The sequence below is a fragment of the Amblyraja radiata genome, chromosome 2, assembly GCF_010909765.2.
Source record: "Amblyraja radiata isolate CabotCenter1 chromosome 2, sAmbRad1.1.pri, whole genome shotgun sequence".
In the NCBI taxonomy this organism is placed as follows: Eukaryota; Metazoa; Chordata; class Chondrichthyes; order Rajiformes; family Rajidae; genus Amblyraja; species Amblyraja radiata.
The window spans coordinates 143,423,879-143,442,514 of NC_045957.1; the positions used below are offsets into that span (position 1 = coordinate 143,423,879).

The 18,636-nt window shown below is 41.7% G+C and overlaps 1 protein-coding gene across 2 annotated transcripts in view; it reads left to right on the forward strand.

The window, feature by feature from the left end:
* Positions 1–18,636, forward strand: part of trip13 (thyroid hormone receptor interactor 13) — a 46,277-nt gene that overhangs the window by 16,250 nt on the left and 11,391 nt on the right. For both annotated transcript variants that reach the window (XM_033016623.1, XM_033016628.1), the window contains exons 5-10: positions 4,917–4,972; positions 8,650–8,740; positions 10,243–10,315; positions 10,517–10,580; positions 13,897–13,983; positions 14,701–14,807. In XM_033016623.1, coding sequence (XP_032872514.1) covers positions 4,917–4,972; positions 8,650–8,740; positions 10,243–10,315; positions 10,517–10,580; positions 13,897–13,983; positions 14,701–14,807 — 478 coding nt within the window. The remainder of the gene's footprint in view (positions 1–4,916; positions 4,973–8,649; positions 8,741–10,242; positions 10,316–10,516; positions 10,581–13,896; positions 13,984–14,700; positions 14,808–18,636) is intronic.

Genomic DNA, 18,636 nt, shown 5'->3' on the forward strand with positions numbered 1-18,636 from the left:
TGTACCACAAATAACAATCTTCTGAATTATGAAATTGTTATTAAATGTTCGTAGCCAATGGCAAGTTTTTGTTAATGTCAGACATTAAACAATCCACAGTAAATGTTAAAGTGGCACTTAGAAATTAAAACTAATGCTGGGCACCTGGAATAAAAAATATCGACAACATATATATATATAATACTAGACTAAGTGGGACCCGTTGGGTCCCATGTTCACACGGGAGGGCTGGTCCCCCGTCGCAATATTCCACCTCTCCACCAATTCCAATATTGGTGGCCAGTGGGGGAGCTTTCTGGAGTGCTGGTATAGGTTCTTGGGGTGGCAGCTCAGTCCCTCAAGCCTGATCTGCTGGCAGCTCACTCACGGCTGGTGGGCTGGCAGTTGACTCATGACTATTCCTTGAAATTCCATTTCAAGCAGGGTGCAAGTCCACCATATTCAAATCCAAGTTCCTACCATTTCAAGCAGGGTGCAAGTCCACCAAATTCAAATCCATGTTCCTACCATTTCAAGCAGGGTTCAAGGCCACCAAATTCAAGTGCAGTTTCTTACCACTATGAGCAGGGCGCAAGGCCACCAAATTCAAGTGCAGTTTCATACCATTTTCAGCAGGGTGCAAGGCCACCAAATTCAGTGCAGTTTTATTCCACTTCAAGCAGGGTCCAAGGCCACCAAATTCAAATGCAGCTTCATACCATTTCATGCAGGGTGAAACAAACATAAAACCACACAACACCAAACTCACAGTTCAGTAGACATTCAGTGTGTTCAGTTGATTCACAGCTCAGACAGAGTCATGACCTCTTCCCAATCCCATCATGCAGAGACTGAGCCACACCCACACTTCTAGGTTTATAACCCCTCCCCCTCCCACCAGAAAAGGTGAGGCTTTCAGGGCGTGATTGACAGGAGAGAGATTCTCAACATTTTTTAAACACTAATAACTTTTTTATTTTTCATTGATGGGAAGAATTCTCTGCACCTGCTCAGCAGAGGGGGGACTGAGTAAGATGGCCAAAAATCACAGCCATAAGTGTAGCGTTTTATCTAAAATCAATATACAGTGCAAACAGGAAGTAAGTGCATTTGCAGTAGTGCCTTTTAACTTCAAGCCAAATCACCCAAGCCGCCATTTTCAGTAAGTAGTGCCTTTCAACTTCAAGCCAAAGCACCCAAACAACCATTTGCAGGCAGTGCCTTTTTACTTCAAACAAACCATATTTTCATTTTCAAACCACATTAAGGGTACTCACTGTTGTGTAGACATTTGTTCAGTGTTATTCACAGCTCAGAGAGACGTGACCCTTGGCTTCATCCATTTTGCAGAGAGCGAGTGAGGCACACCACTTCCTGGTTTTATAGTCCCTCCCCCTCCCTCCAGCAGGGGCAGCAGAGAGAATGGTGATTTTTTTAAATTTCAAGCCAAAGCTCCCAAGGCACCATTTGCAGTAAGTAGTGCCTTTCAACTTCAAGCCAAATCCACCGCCACCATTTGCAGTAAGTAGTGCCTTTCAACTTCAAGCCAAAGCACCCAAGCCACCATTTGCAGTAAGTAGTGCCTTTCAACTTCATGCCACCATTTGCAGTAAGTAGTGCCTTTCAACCTCAAGCCAAAGCACCCAAGCCACCATTTGCAGTAATAAGTGCCTTTCAACCTCAAGCCAAATCCACCGCCACCATTTGCAGTAAGTAGTGCCTTTCAACTTCAAGCCAAGCACCCAAGCCACCATTTGCAGTAAGTAATGCCTTTCAACCTCAAGCCAAAGCACCCAAGCCACCATTTGCAGTAAGTAGTGCCTTTCAACTTCAAGCCAAAACACCCAAGCCACCATTTGCAGTAAGTAGTGCCTTTCAACTTCAGGCCAAAGCTCCCAAGCCACCATTTGCGGTAAGTAGTGCCTTTCAACTTTAAACCAAAGCTCCCAAGCCGCCATTTGCAGTAAGTAGTGCCTTTCAACTTCAAGCCAAAGCACCCAAACAACCATTTGCAGGCAGTGCCTTTTTACTTCAAACAAACCATATTTTCATTTTCAAACCACATTAAGGGTACTCACTGTTGTGTAGACATTTGTTCAGTGTTATTCACAGCTCAGAGAGACGTGACCCTTGGCTTCATCCATTTTGCAGAGAGCGAGTGAGGCACACCACTTCCTGGTTTTATAGTCCCTCCCCCTCCCTCCAGCAGGGGCAGCAGAGAGAATGGTGATTTTTTTAAATTTCAAGCCAAAGCTCCCAAGGCACCATTTGCAGTAAGTAGTGCCTTTCAACTTCAAGCCAAATCCACCGCCACCATTTGCAGTAAGTAGTGCCTTTCAACTTCAAGCCAAAGCACCCAAGCCACCATTTGCAGTAAGTAGTGCCTTTCAACTTCATGCCACCATTTGCAGTAAGTAGTGCCTTTCAACCTCAAGCCAAAGCACCCAAGCCACCATTTGCAGTAATAAGTGCCTTTCAACCTCAAGCCAAATCCACCGCCACCATTTGCAGTAAGTAGTGCCTTTCAACTTCAAGCCAAGCACCCAAGCCACCATTTGCAGTAAGTAATGCCTTTCAACCTCAAGCCAAAGCACCCAAGCCACCATTTGCAGTAAGTAGTGCCTTTCAACTTCAAGCCAAAACACCCAAGCCACCATTTGCAGTAAGTAGTGCCTTTCAACTTCAGGCCAAAGCTCCCAAGCCACCATTTGCGGTAAGTAGTGCCTTTCAACTTTAAACCAAAGCTCCCAAGCCGCCATTTGCAGTAAGTAGTGCCTTTCAACTTCAAGCCAAAGCACCCAAAACAACCATTTGCAGGCAGTGCCTTTTTACTTTAAAAAAACACATATTTTCATTTTCAAACCACATTAAGGGTACTCACAGTTGTGTAGACATTTGTTCAGTCATTCAGAGCTCAGAGAGACGTGACCCTTGGCTTCATCCATCTTGCAGAGAGTGAGTGAGGCACACCACTTCCTGGTTTTATAGTCCCTGCCCCTCCCTCCAGCAGGTGCAGCAGAGAGAATGTTGATTTTTTTAAACTTCAAGCCAAAGCTCCCAAACCACCATTTGCAGAAATAAATGCATTTTGAACTTTAAACCAAAGCTCCCAAGCCACCATTTGCAGTAAATAGTGCATTTCAACTTCAAGCCAAAGCACCCAAGCCACCATTTTCAGTAAGTAGTGCCTTTAACTGCATGCCACCATTTGCAGTAAGTAGTGCCTTTCAACTTCAAGCCGAAGCATCCAAACAACCATTTGCAGGCAGTGCCTTTTTACTTCAAACAAACCATATTTTCATTTTCAAACCACATTAAGGGTACTCACAGTTGTGTAGACATTTGTTCAGTGTTATTCAGAGCTCAGAGATGTGACCCTTGGCTTCATCCATTTTGCAGCGAATGAGTGAGGCACACCACTTCCTGGTTTTATAGTCCCTCCCCCTCCCTCCAGCAGGGGCAGCAGCGAGAATGGCGATTTAAAAAAAAACATTAATATCTCTCTGATTTGTCATCGATGGGAAAAATCCTCCGCACCCGTAAGGCGGAGGGGGGCTCTGTCGGAAATCGCAGCACAGTAGGCCAAAAGCGGTCAAGAACAGAGATTTAGTAATATAGATTAAAACTGTGTGTGTGTGCGTTTCTGCCTGACTTGTGGGTGCCAGCCTTTGATTCATTGCTACGCCAACACCAGACCCAGAAACGCCGAGATTTTTTCTATTTCGGTAGAGATTTCACTTTTCATTGCAAGTATCCACTCCTGATTAAATTTTGTCGTGTTTGTGTACACATTTTTAAGAAAATCCTTCTGCCCCCCCCCCCCCCCCCCCCCCCCACTCACTCATTTTGTCGCCTCCTGCTGGCCAGCGACCATAACGGGAGCTAGCGCCCGCCTCTCGCCTCAAAGACGCCATTTAAAAACAGCCGCACTGCTTATGTTCGGGAACGGCTTGAGTTGGAGGACCACGTCTCCCGTGGGGGCTACGGGTAGGGAACGGCTGTGTTGGGGGAGCAGACCCGGCTGCACTTGGTCTAGTATTCAATATATTTAAAGCAGATTTATTATTCAGAGTAACCTACTGGAGTGAATTGATCATTGATTAACAAAACAAAGAAGTTCTGAAATTAACAATTTATTTCAATTGTTTGGGTGAGGGAATCAGGTGGAATATATCCAAGTTTTTTGCTGAAACTAAGCTAGTTCAGCATGGGCTATGACTATACTAGTTTTAATTTGGCTACGGTGGGGATGCAGGGAGGCTTCGAATATGGACAATCTAATTAAAAGAATAAGATCAGTAATATTAGTTTGCAGTTAATTATTTTTAAACTATTAAAATTAGTAAACTATTTTTGAATCTTATAGAAACATAGAAAATTCGGCCCTTCGAGCCTGATTCAATATGATCATGGCTGATCATCCAACTCAGTATCCTGTACCTGCCTTCTCTCCATACCCCCTGATCCCTTTAGCCACAAGGGCCACATCTAACTCCCTCTTAAATATAGCCAATGAACTGGCCTCAACTACTTTCTGTGGCAGAGAATTCTACAGAATTATAGCACACTATAATGCTCACTTTTTTTAATCCTCTACAGATCTACTAAAAATTACATGCTTGATCAATATTAATTTAACGTGCTAGTTATAAAAACCAAAGCATGCGTGCTGGCTGGGTGGCAACGTCCTTAAAAATGTGTTTAGCAAGTATGAGACGGCACAGAGGCGTAGCTGCACATTTGCTGTCTTACAGCGCTAGAGATTGGGGTTGAACCTGACTACAGGTGCTGTCTGTATGGATACGTGGACTTGATGGGCCGAAACAAATTCCAATCAATTAAGATTTCTTGTAGGATAATTATTTAATGTTTTAAAATCATGAGCTAACGTTATCACCCTATGTTACTAAGTATACTTTCTAATCCCGTCTTCATAGGTGAATTTCATGGACTCTGGGAGAGCTTGGTATATGATAGTGAAGTTAAGTCACAAGTAAGTGGTTTAAAAAATAGCGACACTTTCATAAAACTGCTGAAAAGATTTATAAAGTTTACTTAATTTCCCATTGGTTTAGGTTTGCAGTACATGTGTATTGAGGAGTATGCAGCTCATACTTTTTAATTTTTTGGAGTTGCCCTTATTTCCTGAAATACTTTTTATTTTAGACAGTTCTTCATGTCAGTATCAATCTTACGTTGTTTTCTCCAAAAATAACCCTTGATCCTCTAGTGTTATTGCAGAAAGTTCTCCTGCAAAATAATTCTCGGTCACCAACGTTCAAATGAGAATCAGGGTATTGGCCACCAATCGAATCTAGTTATTTTAACTCAAAAATGACAAAATATGTACAGTTGAGAGGAATAGATCAGGTAGACACACAGAGTCTCTTGCCCAGAGGAGGAGCATTGAGAACCAAAGGACATAGGTTTGTGAGGAGGGAAGGATTTAATAGCAACCTGAGGGGGAACTTTTTCCACACAAAGGGTGGTGGGTGAATGGAACGAGCTGCCAGAGGAGGTAGTTGAGGCAGGTACTATCGCAATGTTTAAGAAACATTTAGACAGGTACAGGTTTAGAGTGATATGGGTCAAATATAGCCAGATGAGACTAGTAGATGGGACATGGGGCAGAAAATGCTGGTGGGTGTTGTGTACAGGCCACCTAACAGTAGTAGTGAAGTTGGAGATGGTATCAAACAGGAAATTAGAAATGCGTGCGACAAAGGCAAAACCGTTATAAAGGGTGACTTCAATCTACATATAGATTGGGTGAATCAAATTGGCAGGGGTGCTGAGGAAGAGGATTTCTTGGAATGTATGCGGGATAGTTATCTAAATCAACATGTAGAGGAACCAACGAGAGAGCAGGCTATTTTAGACTGGGTATTGAGTAATGAGGAAGGGTTAGTTAGCAGTCTTGTTGTACGTGCCCCCTTGGGCAAGAGTGACCATAATATGGTTGAGTTCTTCATTAGGATGGAGAGTGACATTGTTAATTCAGAAACAATGGTTCTGAACTTAAAGAAAGGTAACTTTGAGGGTATGAGACGTGAATTGGCCAAGATTGACTGGCAATTAATTCTAAAAGGGTTGACGGTGGATATGCAATGGAAGACATTTAAAGACTGCATGGATGAACTACAAAAATTGTTCATCCCAGTTTGGCAAAAGAATAAATCAGGGAAGGTAGTGCATCCGTGGATAACAAGGGAAATCAGGGATAGTATCAAAGCGAAGGATGATGCGTACAAATTAGCCAGAAAAAGCAGCATACCGGAGGACTGGGAGAAATTCAGAGACCAGCAGAGGAGGACAAAGGGCTTAATTAGGAAAGGAAAAATAGATTATGAAAGAAAACTGGCAGGGAACATAAAAACTGACTGCAAATGTTTTTATAGATATGTGAAAAGAAAGAGATTAGTTAAAACAAATGTAGGTCCCTTGCAGTCAGAAACAGGTGAGTTGATCATGGGGAACAAGGATATGGCGGACCAATTGAATAACTACTTTGGTTCCGTCTTCACTAAGGAAGACATAAATAATCTGCCGGAAATAGCAGGGGACCGCGGGTCAAAGGAGTTGGAGGAATTGAGTGAAATCCAGGTTAGCCGGGAAGTGGTGTTGGGTAAATTAAATGGATTAAAGGCCGATAAATCCCCAGGGCCAGATAGGCTGCATCCCAGAGTACTTAAGGAAGTAGCTCCAGAAATAGTGGATGCATTAGTAATAATCTTTCAAAACTCTTTAGATTCTGGAGTAGTTCCTGAGGATTGGCGGGTAGCAAACGTAACCCCACTTTTTAAGAAGGGAGGGAGAGAGAAAACGGGGAATTACAGACCAGTTAGTCTAACATCGGTAGTGGGGAAACTGCTAGAGTCAGTTATTAAAGATGGGATAGCAGCACATTTGGAAAGTGGTGAAATCATTGGACAAAGTCAGCATGGATTTACAAAGGTAAATCATGTCTGACGAATTTTATAGAATTTTTCGAGGATGTAACTAGTAGCGTGGATAGGGGAGAACCAGTGGATGTGGTGTATCTGGACTTCCAGAAGGCTTTCGACAAGGTCCCACATAAGAGATTAGTTTACAAACTTAAAGCACACGGCATTGGGGGTTCAGTATTGATGTGGATAGAGAACTGGCTGGCAAACAGGAAGCAAAGAGTAGGAGTAAACGGGTCCTTTTCACAATGGCAGGCAGTGACTATTGGGGTACCGCAAGGCTCAGTGCTGGGACCCCAGCTATTTACAATATATATTAATGATCTGGATGAGGGAATTGAAGGCAATATCTCCAAGTTTGCGGATGACACTAAGCTGGGGGGCAGTGTTAGCTGTGAGGAGGATGCTAGGAGACTGCAAGGTGACTTGGATAGGCTGGGTGAGTGGGCAAATGTTTGGCAGATGCAGTATAATGTGGATAAATGTGAGGTTATCCATTTTGGTGGCAAAAACAGGAAAGCAGACTATTATCTAAATGGTGGCCGACTAGGAAAAGGGGAGATGCAGCGAGACCTGGGTGTCATGATACACCAGTCATTGAAAGTGGGCATGCAGGTGCAGCAGGCAGTGAAGAAAGCGAATGATATGTTAGCTTTCATAGCAAAAGGATTTGAGTATAGGAGCAGGGAGGTTCTACTGCAGTTGTACAGGGTCTTGGTAAGACCACACCTGGAGTATTGCGTACAGTTTTGGTCTCCAAATCTGAGGAAGGACATTATTGCCATAGAGGGAGTGCAGAGAAGGTTCACCAGACTGATTCCTGGGATGTCAGGACTGTCTTATGAAGAAAGACTGGATAGACTTGGTTTATACTCTCTAGAATTTAGGAGATTGAGAGGGGATCTTATAGAAACTTACAAAATTCTTAAGGGGTTGGACAGGCTAGATGCAGGAAGATTGCTCCCGATGTTGGGGAAGTCCAGGACAAGGGGTCACAGCTTAAGGATAAGGGGGAAATCCTTTAAAACCGAGATGAGAAGAACTTTTTTCACACAGAGAGTGGTGAATCTCTGGAACTCCCTGCCACAGAGGGTAGTCGAGGCCAGTTCATTGGCTATATTTAAGAGGGAGTTAGATGTGGCCCTTGTGGCTAAGGGGATCAGAGGGTATGGAGAGAAGGCAGGTACGGGATACTGAGTTGGATGATCAGCCATGATCATATTGAATGGCGGTGCAGGCTCGAAGGGCTGAATGGCCTACTCCTGCACCTAATTTCTATGTTTCTATGTTTCTATGTTGGTCGGTGTGGGCAAGTTGGGCCGAAGGGCTTGTTTCCACGCAGTATGACTCTGACTCTGCAGACTGATGCAAGGACAATATTTTTACACTTAAGGCACCATGGAAAGAAAGTCCAGAAGCTACTTTAAAATAGAATTATATGTGATAGTGAAAGAATGAGATATTGTTGGGGTGGTGGGGCAGAGCTGAATTTTCTATGTTTATGAGCAGAATGTTCTATGTGTATGAGCAGAATTTTCTATGTGTATGTTTGCATACAAAATATACAATGAAAATGCGACTGTGTAACTAAATGCACAGAACAGTTATTTTTGGCATCATATATATGTTTTAAAAATCCAATTAAATTTATTTGCTTTGATATTTTTGGAATACAGTTGGTCTTGATATTCCTGTGTGTTAACCTACAATAAATAATTTCTTGCAGTTACTTGACTACGTCTCTACCACCTTGCTGTTTTCAGACAGAAATGTTGATAGTAATCTGATCACTTGGAATCGAGTGGTGCTGCTCCATGGTTAGTCTCGGCTCATTTGATGTTATTACTAGTATATTTTGTGTTCTTACCTTTGTTAATGACTTGTCTCTCGTCTCTCTCCTAATATTAGTGTCACCAGTGTATCTGGGTATTTATTGTTCTGAATATTGATTACTAGATTTTAAAGCTCAATTGGGAAATGCAGCATACACAAGTCTGCAATTTTCAAAATACAGGTCTTGTCTAGTCTAAAAGCAGTAATGCATACCACCAAATTTAATCTGATACACACCCAGTTTTTGAGTGCATTCTAGCAATTGAAGAACTAAGTGATAGAATTGGGTAACATAATGTGCTCAAGACAGAATGCAGTAATGTATTTATTTCTTTGCTCAGATTAGGAAAGGATAAAAAGGTTCCTACTGATATTTTTCGATAATTCCTATTAGAAAAAATATGCAAGGGTAGATATCTGGAGACCTCCAGTCTATACTGAAAATCATCAGAAGTATACTAGGAGAGGAAATAATTTGAGTGGATAAAAGAATGTTAGGTACATTCAGAGTCCAGAGGCAGGCACTTTGGCCCAACTCGTCCATGCTGAAGAGATGCCTATCTACATTAGTCCCGTTTGACCCATATCCCTTCTCCTTGCAAATGAAACATAAAGCAAAGAAATATTTAGATCTCAAGCCGGGTGTTGAGCAGCCAGGTTGTTGTCTCTGCGTCAATTTCTGCCAGGCCCTGAGCTCCATTTGGTGGGTGATAGAGCGGGCACTCAGAGATGACATGGTTGGCTGTCTGTTGTTCTGCTCCGCATTCACAGGCTGGGCTCTGGCAGAGTCCCCATCTCCACATGCTGGCATTGAAACATCCAACTCCAGTACGAAGTCTTGAGCTTCACCCATGCTCCTCTGGGGAGGTCAGATCCTGGACAGCTTTTATCTGGTGAGGAGATGTCGCTGTGTAATGGCGATGAGGTTGCCTTACACTCCTGTGTCCACTTGGTGGCTATCCAGTGTGCTTTGGTCTCAGTTGGATGGATGTTAGGAGTTGTTTTCCATGTGGAGCAAAGGGGTGACGGGACTTCAGTCGGGGTGGCCTCTGCTCTCTGCTGACAGCTTGATGGAGGAGGTGATCTGGGTCCATGGCACGATGAGATGCCTACAAGTATAGGGAGCTGCTCGATTGGACCCATATCCCTGCCAACCGTAAATAGACACAAAATGTTGGAGTAACTCAGCGGTGCAGACAGCATCTCTGGAGAGAAGGAATGGGTGACATTTTGGGTCGAGACCCTTCTTCAGTCTGTAACCCGCTCCTATCCATGTACCTGTCCAAATGTCTTTTAAATGTTCTTAGGTTTATGTTTATGTTTATTATTGTCACGTGTACTGCGTTACAGTGAAAAGTTTTTCTAATTTGAAAATTGCTATTTAATCTGCTTATACAATCTGTTTGGCTGGTGCATTCCAGATCATAAAACAATAATCATAGCAAGATAAATGTTGAGACAACTTTGTTTTCTATATTTAAAATAGGTCCACCAGGAACCGGGAAAACATCTTTATGTAAAGCACTGGCTCAGAAACTCACTATTCGATTTTCTCACCGGTGAGGCATCCACAAATTTGATGTTAGATTGAACTAAGTTATTTTTGAATTAATTTCATTCTGTTCCGCATTTATTAATTTGTATTTAACAAAAACCTGCCTGATGTGCAGTACAGGCACATATGGAACCTTTTCATATTCATCAGATAGTGAAAGAAATTAAAAGGTCAATAAAATTAAATGTTAAATGGCTTTTTTCAGGTACCGATATGGACAACTAATAGAAATTAACAGCCATAGTCTCTTCTCCAAATGGTTTTCTGAGGTAAAGTGCCCAATACTTTTTCATGTCTTTTAGATCATTTTTTGTGAGAAATAAAATGCACTGTTTAATGCCTTCCTTTTTCAATCCCAGAACATTGTGTTAAAAATGAATTGTTATTGTTAATTATAGTTTGTTAACTTTGATCACAAAGCAAATAATTTAACATCATTACTGATTAAAGCTCTAATATAACCTGCAGGTTATGTTATTAAATCTAAATTGGCATGAATGTCTAATTTCTCTTTACTATGGCCTGGATAAGTCAACACTAAATTACCTCACACAACAGTTCAGCATAATTGTCTCTAAAGTATGAATTATTAAATCACCGTCTTGAGTAATGGGTAAATACATTGCTAGTAAATCAATTTTGGATTGGTAAAGAGGTTAAATTGCCAGTTAATTGAGGTTATCAAATTAAATCAAAAGATTGCAAATGCTAGAATGTTGCTAGATTTAAATGCTACATTCAAATGGAATCAAGATTCCAGCCTCTGCTGTTCCTTGAGCCTCGAAATGGACTTGAACTTAACATCTTTAACATAGCCTATGTCATTTCCAAATTAGAAAACAATTTTTTTAGTAATCCATTTACATTAGAAACCATGTTCTGAATCGGTTGGGTCAAGGGCTTGTATCAGTTTATCCTGGTATCATTCATGGCAGAAATAGAAACATAGAAAATAGGTGCAGGAGTGGGCCATTCGGCCCTTCGAGCCTGCATCGCCATTCAATGTGATCATGGCTGATCATCCAACTCAGTATTCTGTACCTGCCTTCTCTCCATACCCTCTGATCCCTTTAGCCCCAAGGGCCACATCTAACTTCCTCTTAAATATAGCCAATGAACTGGCCTCAACTACCTTCTGTGGCAGAGAATTCCACAGATTCACCACTCTCTGTGTAAAAAATGATTTTCTCATCTCGGTCCTAAAAGACTTGCCCCTTATCCTTAAACTGTGATCCCTTGTTCTGGGCTTCCCCAACATCGGGAATAATCTTCCTGCATCTAGCCTGTCCAACCACTTGACTAATCTTCTGGAATTTTTTGAGGATGTAACTAGGAAAATGGACAAGGGAGTGCCAGTGGATGTAGTGTACCTGGACTTTCAGAAAGTATTTAATAAGGTCCCACATAGGAGATTAGTGGGCAAAATTAGGGCACATGGTATTGGGGGCAGAGTGCTGGCATAGATAGAAAATTGGTTGGCAGACAGGAAACAAAGAGTAGGGATTAACGGGTCTCTTTCAGAATGGCAGGCAGTGACTAGTGGGGTAACGCAAGGCTCGGTGCTGGGACCGCAGCTATTTACAATACACATCAATGATTTAGATGAAGGGATTCAAAGTAACATTAGCAAATTTGCAGATGACACAAAGCTGGATGGCAGTGGGAACTGAGGTGGATGCTATGAGAATGCAGAGTGACTTGGACAGGTTGGGTGAGTGGGCAGATGCAGTTTAATGTGGATAAATGTGAGGTCCTTCTGCAGTTGTACAGGGCCCTAGTGAGACCATACCTGGAGTATTGTGTGCAGATTTGGTCCCCTAATTTGAGGAAGGACATTCTTGCTATTGAGGGAGTGCAGCGTAGGTTTACAAAGTTCATTCCCGGGATGTTGGGACTGTCATATGCTGAGAGAATGGAGCGACTGGGCTTGTATACTCTGGAATTTAGAAGGATGAAAGGATATCTTATTGAAACATATGATTATTAAGGATTTGAACACGCTAGAGGCAGGAAACATGTTCCCGATGTTGGGGGAGTCCAGAACCAGACGCCCAGTTTAAGAATCAGCGGTAAGCCATTTAGAACTGAGATGAGGAAACACTCTTTCACACAGAGTTGAGAGTCTGTGGAATTCTCTGCCTCAGAGGCTGGTGGGGGCCAGTTCTCTGGATATTTGCAAGAGAGAGCTAGGGAGGGCCCTTAAAGATTGCGGAGTCAGGGGATGTGGCGAGAAGGCAGGAATGGGGTACTGATTGGGGATGATCAATGGCCTACTGCACCTATTGTCTATTTTTGCAATAGCACACAATAGAAAACAATTTCAGGAACCCCCACATACCCACTAAAAGTACCTAGGCTATTTGAAATTGTGCCTGCAGCTCTTTAATGGGCGATGCTCTCTACATATAACCTGGTCCTAATGCTGGATGAAGCTTAATGACTTCATATGAATGACCAAGGACAGTGAGCACATGAAATAGAAACTTCATCGACTGGTAACTACCACAAGTTCTCAAGTTGATGCATACATCTGGTGTCATCCAACAGTATTCTCTATCAATCAACAATCGCAATTGCTCCAACACTATCCTGCACTTGAAGCTATTAAAATGAATCAACAGATGTATGTGTATGGGTTGCCAGAAAATTGGAAAGGTGACATTCCATCACCCTCTTTAATGCTGCCATCCACCAGCTTAGATCATTGCATTCTGTGATCAGTAGAATGTAGTTTATTGTCAGGGTTTGCTATATTACCAGCATTCATGTGAACTGCAGTCATGCCAAGGTTAAGTCCTTCTTAAAGGACTTGAGAAAGAATGGAGTGTGATTAGTGCGAACCTTGAGACATTTGCAAGCCTACCTGAAAGGCTGTTCATTTTGAAAAGCATGAGTGGGAGTACATCCCAATTCTTGTACTCAGATTTACATGGAGCCCAGAGCCTATCCTTTCCAGTATGGAAATGGTGGCCAGTTCAGTCACGGAGAAGGCAATCCCAACCACATTACACAATCTGGCTTGCATCTCAAATTCCATTGCAGCAAAGATGGAAGCCACTGAACAAAAGAGTACTGCTGTGGCCTTTGCTATCTGGACCCAAGCGATGCCTAGCATGGTCCTTTATTCCATGGTTGGGAGGACTTTGAAGATCTCAGCAATCTATCCTTGAGCAAATTGCTGAAATTCCAGGAAATTCCAATTCCTGAAATTCCATCATTGGGGTAAAACGACAACGCCGAATCTACTCTTGGGAAGGAGGAGCTGCACTATCACTTTTGCACTATCACTAATTACACCACCAGAACTGTTGTGATTTGCTCCGACCGTTACAAATATTGCATCTTTCAACTAAATAAGGAACATATCTGAAAATCTGGCAGCTCAAGTGTTGTCATTAGAGGACAAGATAATCATCATAAACATGTAAATAATGAAGCGTGCCATTAAATAACATAATGCTTCTAATTTTTTTTAACAAATCTGCTGATTTCCTGAACGTCTCACTCACTGTATGTGCAGCCAATGGCAACAGTGAGGTGTGGCAATATTAACTAATTTTTAATGAAATTATCTTTTTTACACAGAGTGGAAAACTTGTTACAAAGATGTTTCAAACAATTCGGGACTTAATAATGGATACAGAATCCCTTGTATTTGTTCTAATTGATGAGGTAAGATGATGCAATGACACTACTGAGAATGTTGTATTCGCTTGGGAAGATATTTTCCATACTGGGAACAATCTTAAGGGAAAATCCTTTTAATATATCTGGTGTATCAGCTATTTTAGATCATGGGTTTCTAAGTGAACTTCCCAAACCTTGAGAATCTGAGGGGATCTAAAAAGGCTGTGAAAGTTCTGTTTATCTTGCATAAAATTATGCAAGTTGCTTTGGGAATGTGTTGACCAAATAGCAAAGTGTTTATTTTAGTTTATTGTCACGTATAATGGGATACGGTGAGAAGCTATTGCAGGAGGAACTCAGCAGGCCAGGCAACATTTTGGGGTAAAAAACAAACAATAATATTGCAATAATAGAGTTTGAACCATTGATATTTCAATAAAATAAAATCTCTGAACACAATTGTGCTGAAGTTCCTATGATATTTTACTTTTAACCAAAGGAGGAATTTGATTAATAACCTTTTGGTAGACTAACTGATCTGTCTTGAAGAGTAGATAACGTTCAAGTTCAAGTTCAAGTGAGTTTATTGTCATGTGTCCCTGATAGGACAATGAAATTCTTGCTTTGCTTCAGCACACAGAACATAGTAGGCATTTACTACAAAACAGATCAGTGTGTCCATATACCATTATATAAATAGATACAGACAATGGCCTATTTACATCAGGATTGTCTATTTATTTTGTGTCCCTCATGCTACAGGTTGAAAGTTTGACAGCAGCCAGGAATTCTTCAAAAGCTGGTACAGAACCATCTGATGCCATTCGAGTAGTTAATGCTGTGTTGACACAAATAGACCAGATCAAAAGGTAAACTTAACTCTTATACTCTAACTGGGTGACAAGCCATATATATATTAACATTTTAAGAGCAGAATGTTTCTTTTAAATGATTCTGCAATCTCTAGTAGCTTGCTTTAAAGATATTCTCCTGTGTTACGAATGGTTTTGTGGTTTGATGCATTGTAATCAATGCTCTGCTAGTAAAATAGGTAAGCATATCTACAGTGGCCTATATTCCGATTTTGATTTCTCTGGGCATCATTACTTACACCAAGGGTTCCCAACCTGGGGTAAATTTTGCCTACCCAGGTGGTAAATTTGTTGATTCTGGATTTGTACATATTTTTTCTCATTGACCTACTGTGTTAGGTTCTGGTATACTGGTATCTGTTCATCATTAGTTCATAAATAAGTGAAATAGCATTGTTATGTGCTATTAAAGTTGCCAGGGGTAAACGGGACAAAAAAAGTTGGGAACCCCTGACTTACACTGAAGCTGAAAGAGGCCATTCAGCCCATTGGAATAATTCTGGCTCTTAATCAGACCAATGCCACTAATGCCATTGCCTGTCCCATCTCTCAATAACCTTTCAGCTTATTCACACTCATTTGCCCATCAATTTATTGCTAGAGTAAAAGATGAGGCATGTTTATCTCTTCAAGCAAAGACGTTGATTAATTAGACCTGTATTTAATTAGGCTTTATCCGTTAAATATTTTTTTTTTAAAGAAAGTATAATTATTTATGTGAATATTTTCAAGTTCTTACCTACTTAATAGGAAATACGTGATTATTTATTTGTTTTAAGAAATAATTACAACACTTGCTGAATAGCATCATTAAACTACAGATCAAATTTAACTTTAATGTATGATTGTCAATTATTGGAAGACAGTTTTGAAACATGAATAATCCTTGGAATGGATGTTACAAGGAGTTGAATAAAGAAGGAGATAAATATATTTTACTGTTTCTCCTGACTTCACTGTCGATTGCATCTCCTTGCACAATGCTTCCTGCCTCAATAGACGAATTGTTACACTTAGCAAGTGAAAATTTGCAGCATTAACCCATTAACCCACAGCCCATCCCACTTAAGCATACGATGGTTGGTGATCTTTTGTGGGTGGAGTGGTAGGGTGGGGTAAATTAGGATTAAGAAATAAATCAATTGGTTGAAAGGCTGAATGGCCTATTTTATATTGTCATATCCTTTCCTTTAATTTTCCTACCAACTCCAGCCTCTCTGCCAGCCTTGATGCTCCGCAGTTTGCTTACCATGGTAAACAGGTTCACAGCAGATGCCAATACCTTCGCCCTAAACTCATCTCTGGGACATCTAGACAACAAGGACATCTTATTTTGGGCCAAGGTTATGGCGTCTGCTGTGGACCTGTTGCGATCTGGGTAGAGCAATCTGCAGTGGATAATAGCCCTGTCCCACGGTACGAGTTCATTCCAAGAGTTCTCCCGAGTTTACCCTGATTCGAACTTGGAGATTTACGGTAATGGCCACTCGTCGGTACTCGGGGCTCTCGTGGACATTTTTCAACATGTTGAAAAATCTTCACGAGTCTTCCCGTGCTTACCTGCCGTTAGCGAGTCCTCCCGAGTACCTGCCGTTAGCGTTAAGAGACGTCCCTGAGCTCCGACGTACCCGCTACGTTCATTCTCCGTGCTTACCACGAGTTTGATTTTTTTTTAAACTCGGGAGAGCTCTTGGAATGAACTCGTACTGTGGGACAGGGCTTTAAGGCTGGCTGGGACGCTGGAGTTAATCACTAGTCTCTCAAAGCACTTCATGATATTGGATGTTAGAGCCACTGGGCAGTAGTTATGAACACATGCTACTTTACTTTTCTTTGGCACCAGGACAATTGTGGTCTTGTTACAGATGGGGTCCTCAGAATGGAGTAGTGAGAAGTTAAAGATATCTGTGAATACCTCTGTCAGTTGATCCTCCAGGTCCTGAGGATGCTGCCAGGGACTCCATCTGGGCCAGTTGCTTTCTGCGGATTGACTCTCAGGAAGGCCAATCTTGCATCTGTCATAGTAACCCTTGGTACCAAGTTCTTCCACTGATCTTTTGTTCAAAATGAGCATGGAATACATAAGGTTCACGGCGAGGGACTGACTTAAGGAAGCCTTTTGGAGTACATGGTGCCAAAGTGGAGATGGTTAAGAGCTTCAAGTTCCTTGGAGTTAATGTTACCAACAATCTGTCTTGGACCAACCTGTTTGGATGTAGAGAGGAGGTTTCCTCTAGTGGGAGAGTCTAGGACCAGATGCCATCGCCTCAGAATAAAAGGATGTACCTTTGATAAAATAAATTCCTTCTCATCTCCTTTCTAGAGGGTGGTGAATCTGGAATTCATTACCACAGGAGGCTGTGGAGGCCAAGTCAATGGATAGTTTTAAGATGGAGATTGATAGATTCTTGATTAGTAATAGATGTCGGGGATTACGGGGTGAAGGCAGCAGAATGGGATTGAGAGGGAAAGATAGATCAGCTATGATTGAATGGCAGAGTAGACTTGATGGGCCGAATGGCCTAATACTGCTCCTATAACACCTCAGTGGCGGTGGTTGAGCCTCGTGGCGAATGGGGCCTCGAAGGTGGTGAGGCCTCGCAACAGCGAAACGTCGTGTGTCGACTCGCGGTCGATGAGAGTACGGGGGAACCGCCGTGAGTGGGGAGGAGGGGAAGAACAATGGAGGACCCAGCTTGGGAGGACCGCCATGAGGGAGGGGAAGAACAATGGACAGTGGGGACCCGGCTTGGGGGAGGGTACCGCTGTGGGGACGGGGGTGAGGAGGGTGGACAATGGGGGAACCACTGTGGGGACGGGGGTGAGGAGGGTGGACAATGGGGGAACCACTGGGGAAGGGGATGACAAAGGAGGGGCCGGCCTACTTTGTAACTTTGTCAGCGCCATAAGTGGCTGCTATTTGCATACCTAGGGTGTATATGCAAGCAAAGAATTTCACTGTGCCTTGTCACATGTGACAATAAAATGTTCCATTCCACTTATGAAGCAATAGCCAAGAAGGCATACACATAGACGGAGGAAATTCGACATCTCCAATGACTCTTACAAACTTCTTCATTTACATCATAGAAAGCATACTGATGGGTTGCCGCACAGCTTGATTTGGGAACAGCTCTGACCAAGACAGCAAGAAATCACACAGTATTGCAGATGTAGCTTGGTCCATCACACAGACCAGACATCCCACCATTGGCCCCATCTAAAGTTCACGATTCATTGAAAAAACAACCAGATTAATTGGAGTCTTGCATTTGAGTTATACAGCCATATTTGCCCATGCTGACCAAGATGCCCCATCTACTAGCAATGTTACAAAATTTTGAGATTTAAAAAATCAAGTCTGTAATTTATCCCATCAGATAAAGCATAAAAATAAGTTTAATTTGACACCTAATTCACTTTCATATCTCATGTATTTAAAAAATTATGGCCATTTTCATTCTCGGAAATTAGCATCTTGTTCCCTATTGATTTTCTATGGACGTAACAAAAAAGCTGTGATCGTGGACAGTCAAAAGCCCATAACTTTCTTAAAAATTAAGAGAACTAAATGAAATTTTCAGTTATCATAGATTGAACCATTCTGAAACAAATATAAAATAATCTTACTTGGATGACCTGAAATTAAAGCATCTAATTAGTTAGTTACCCAAGTGTAGCTAATTTCAAACTTCAATTACTAGATCTAAACATCTATCCATTTCTTAATAAATGATTAACATTTTTAAATAGCCTAAGTGTGCAAATAATATTCATAAATAATTCACAATAAAACATGATTTTTAAATCTCATTTACATTAATTT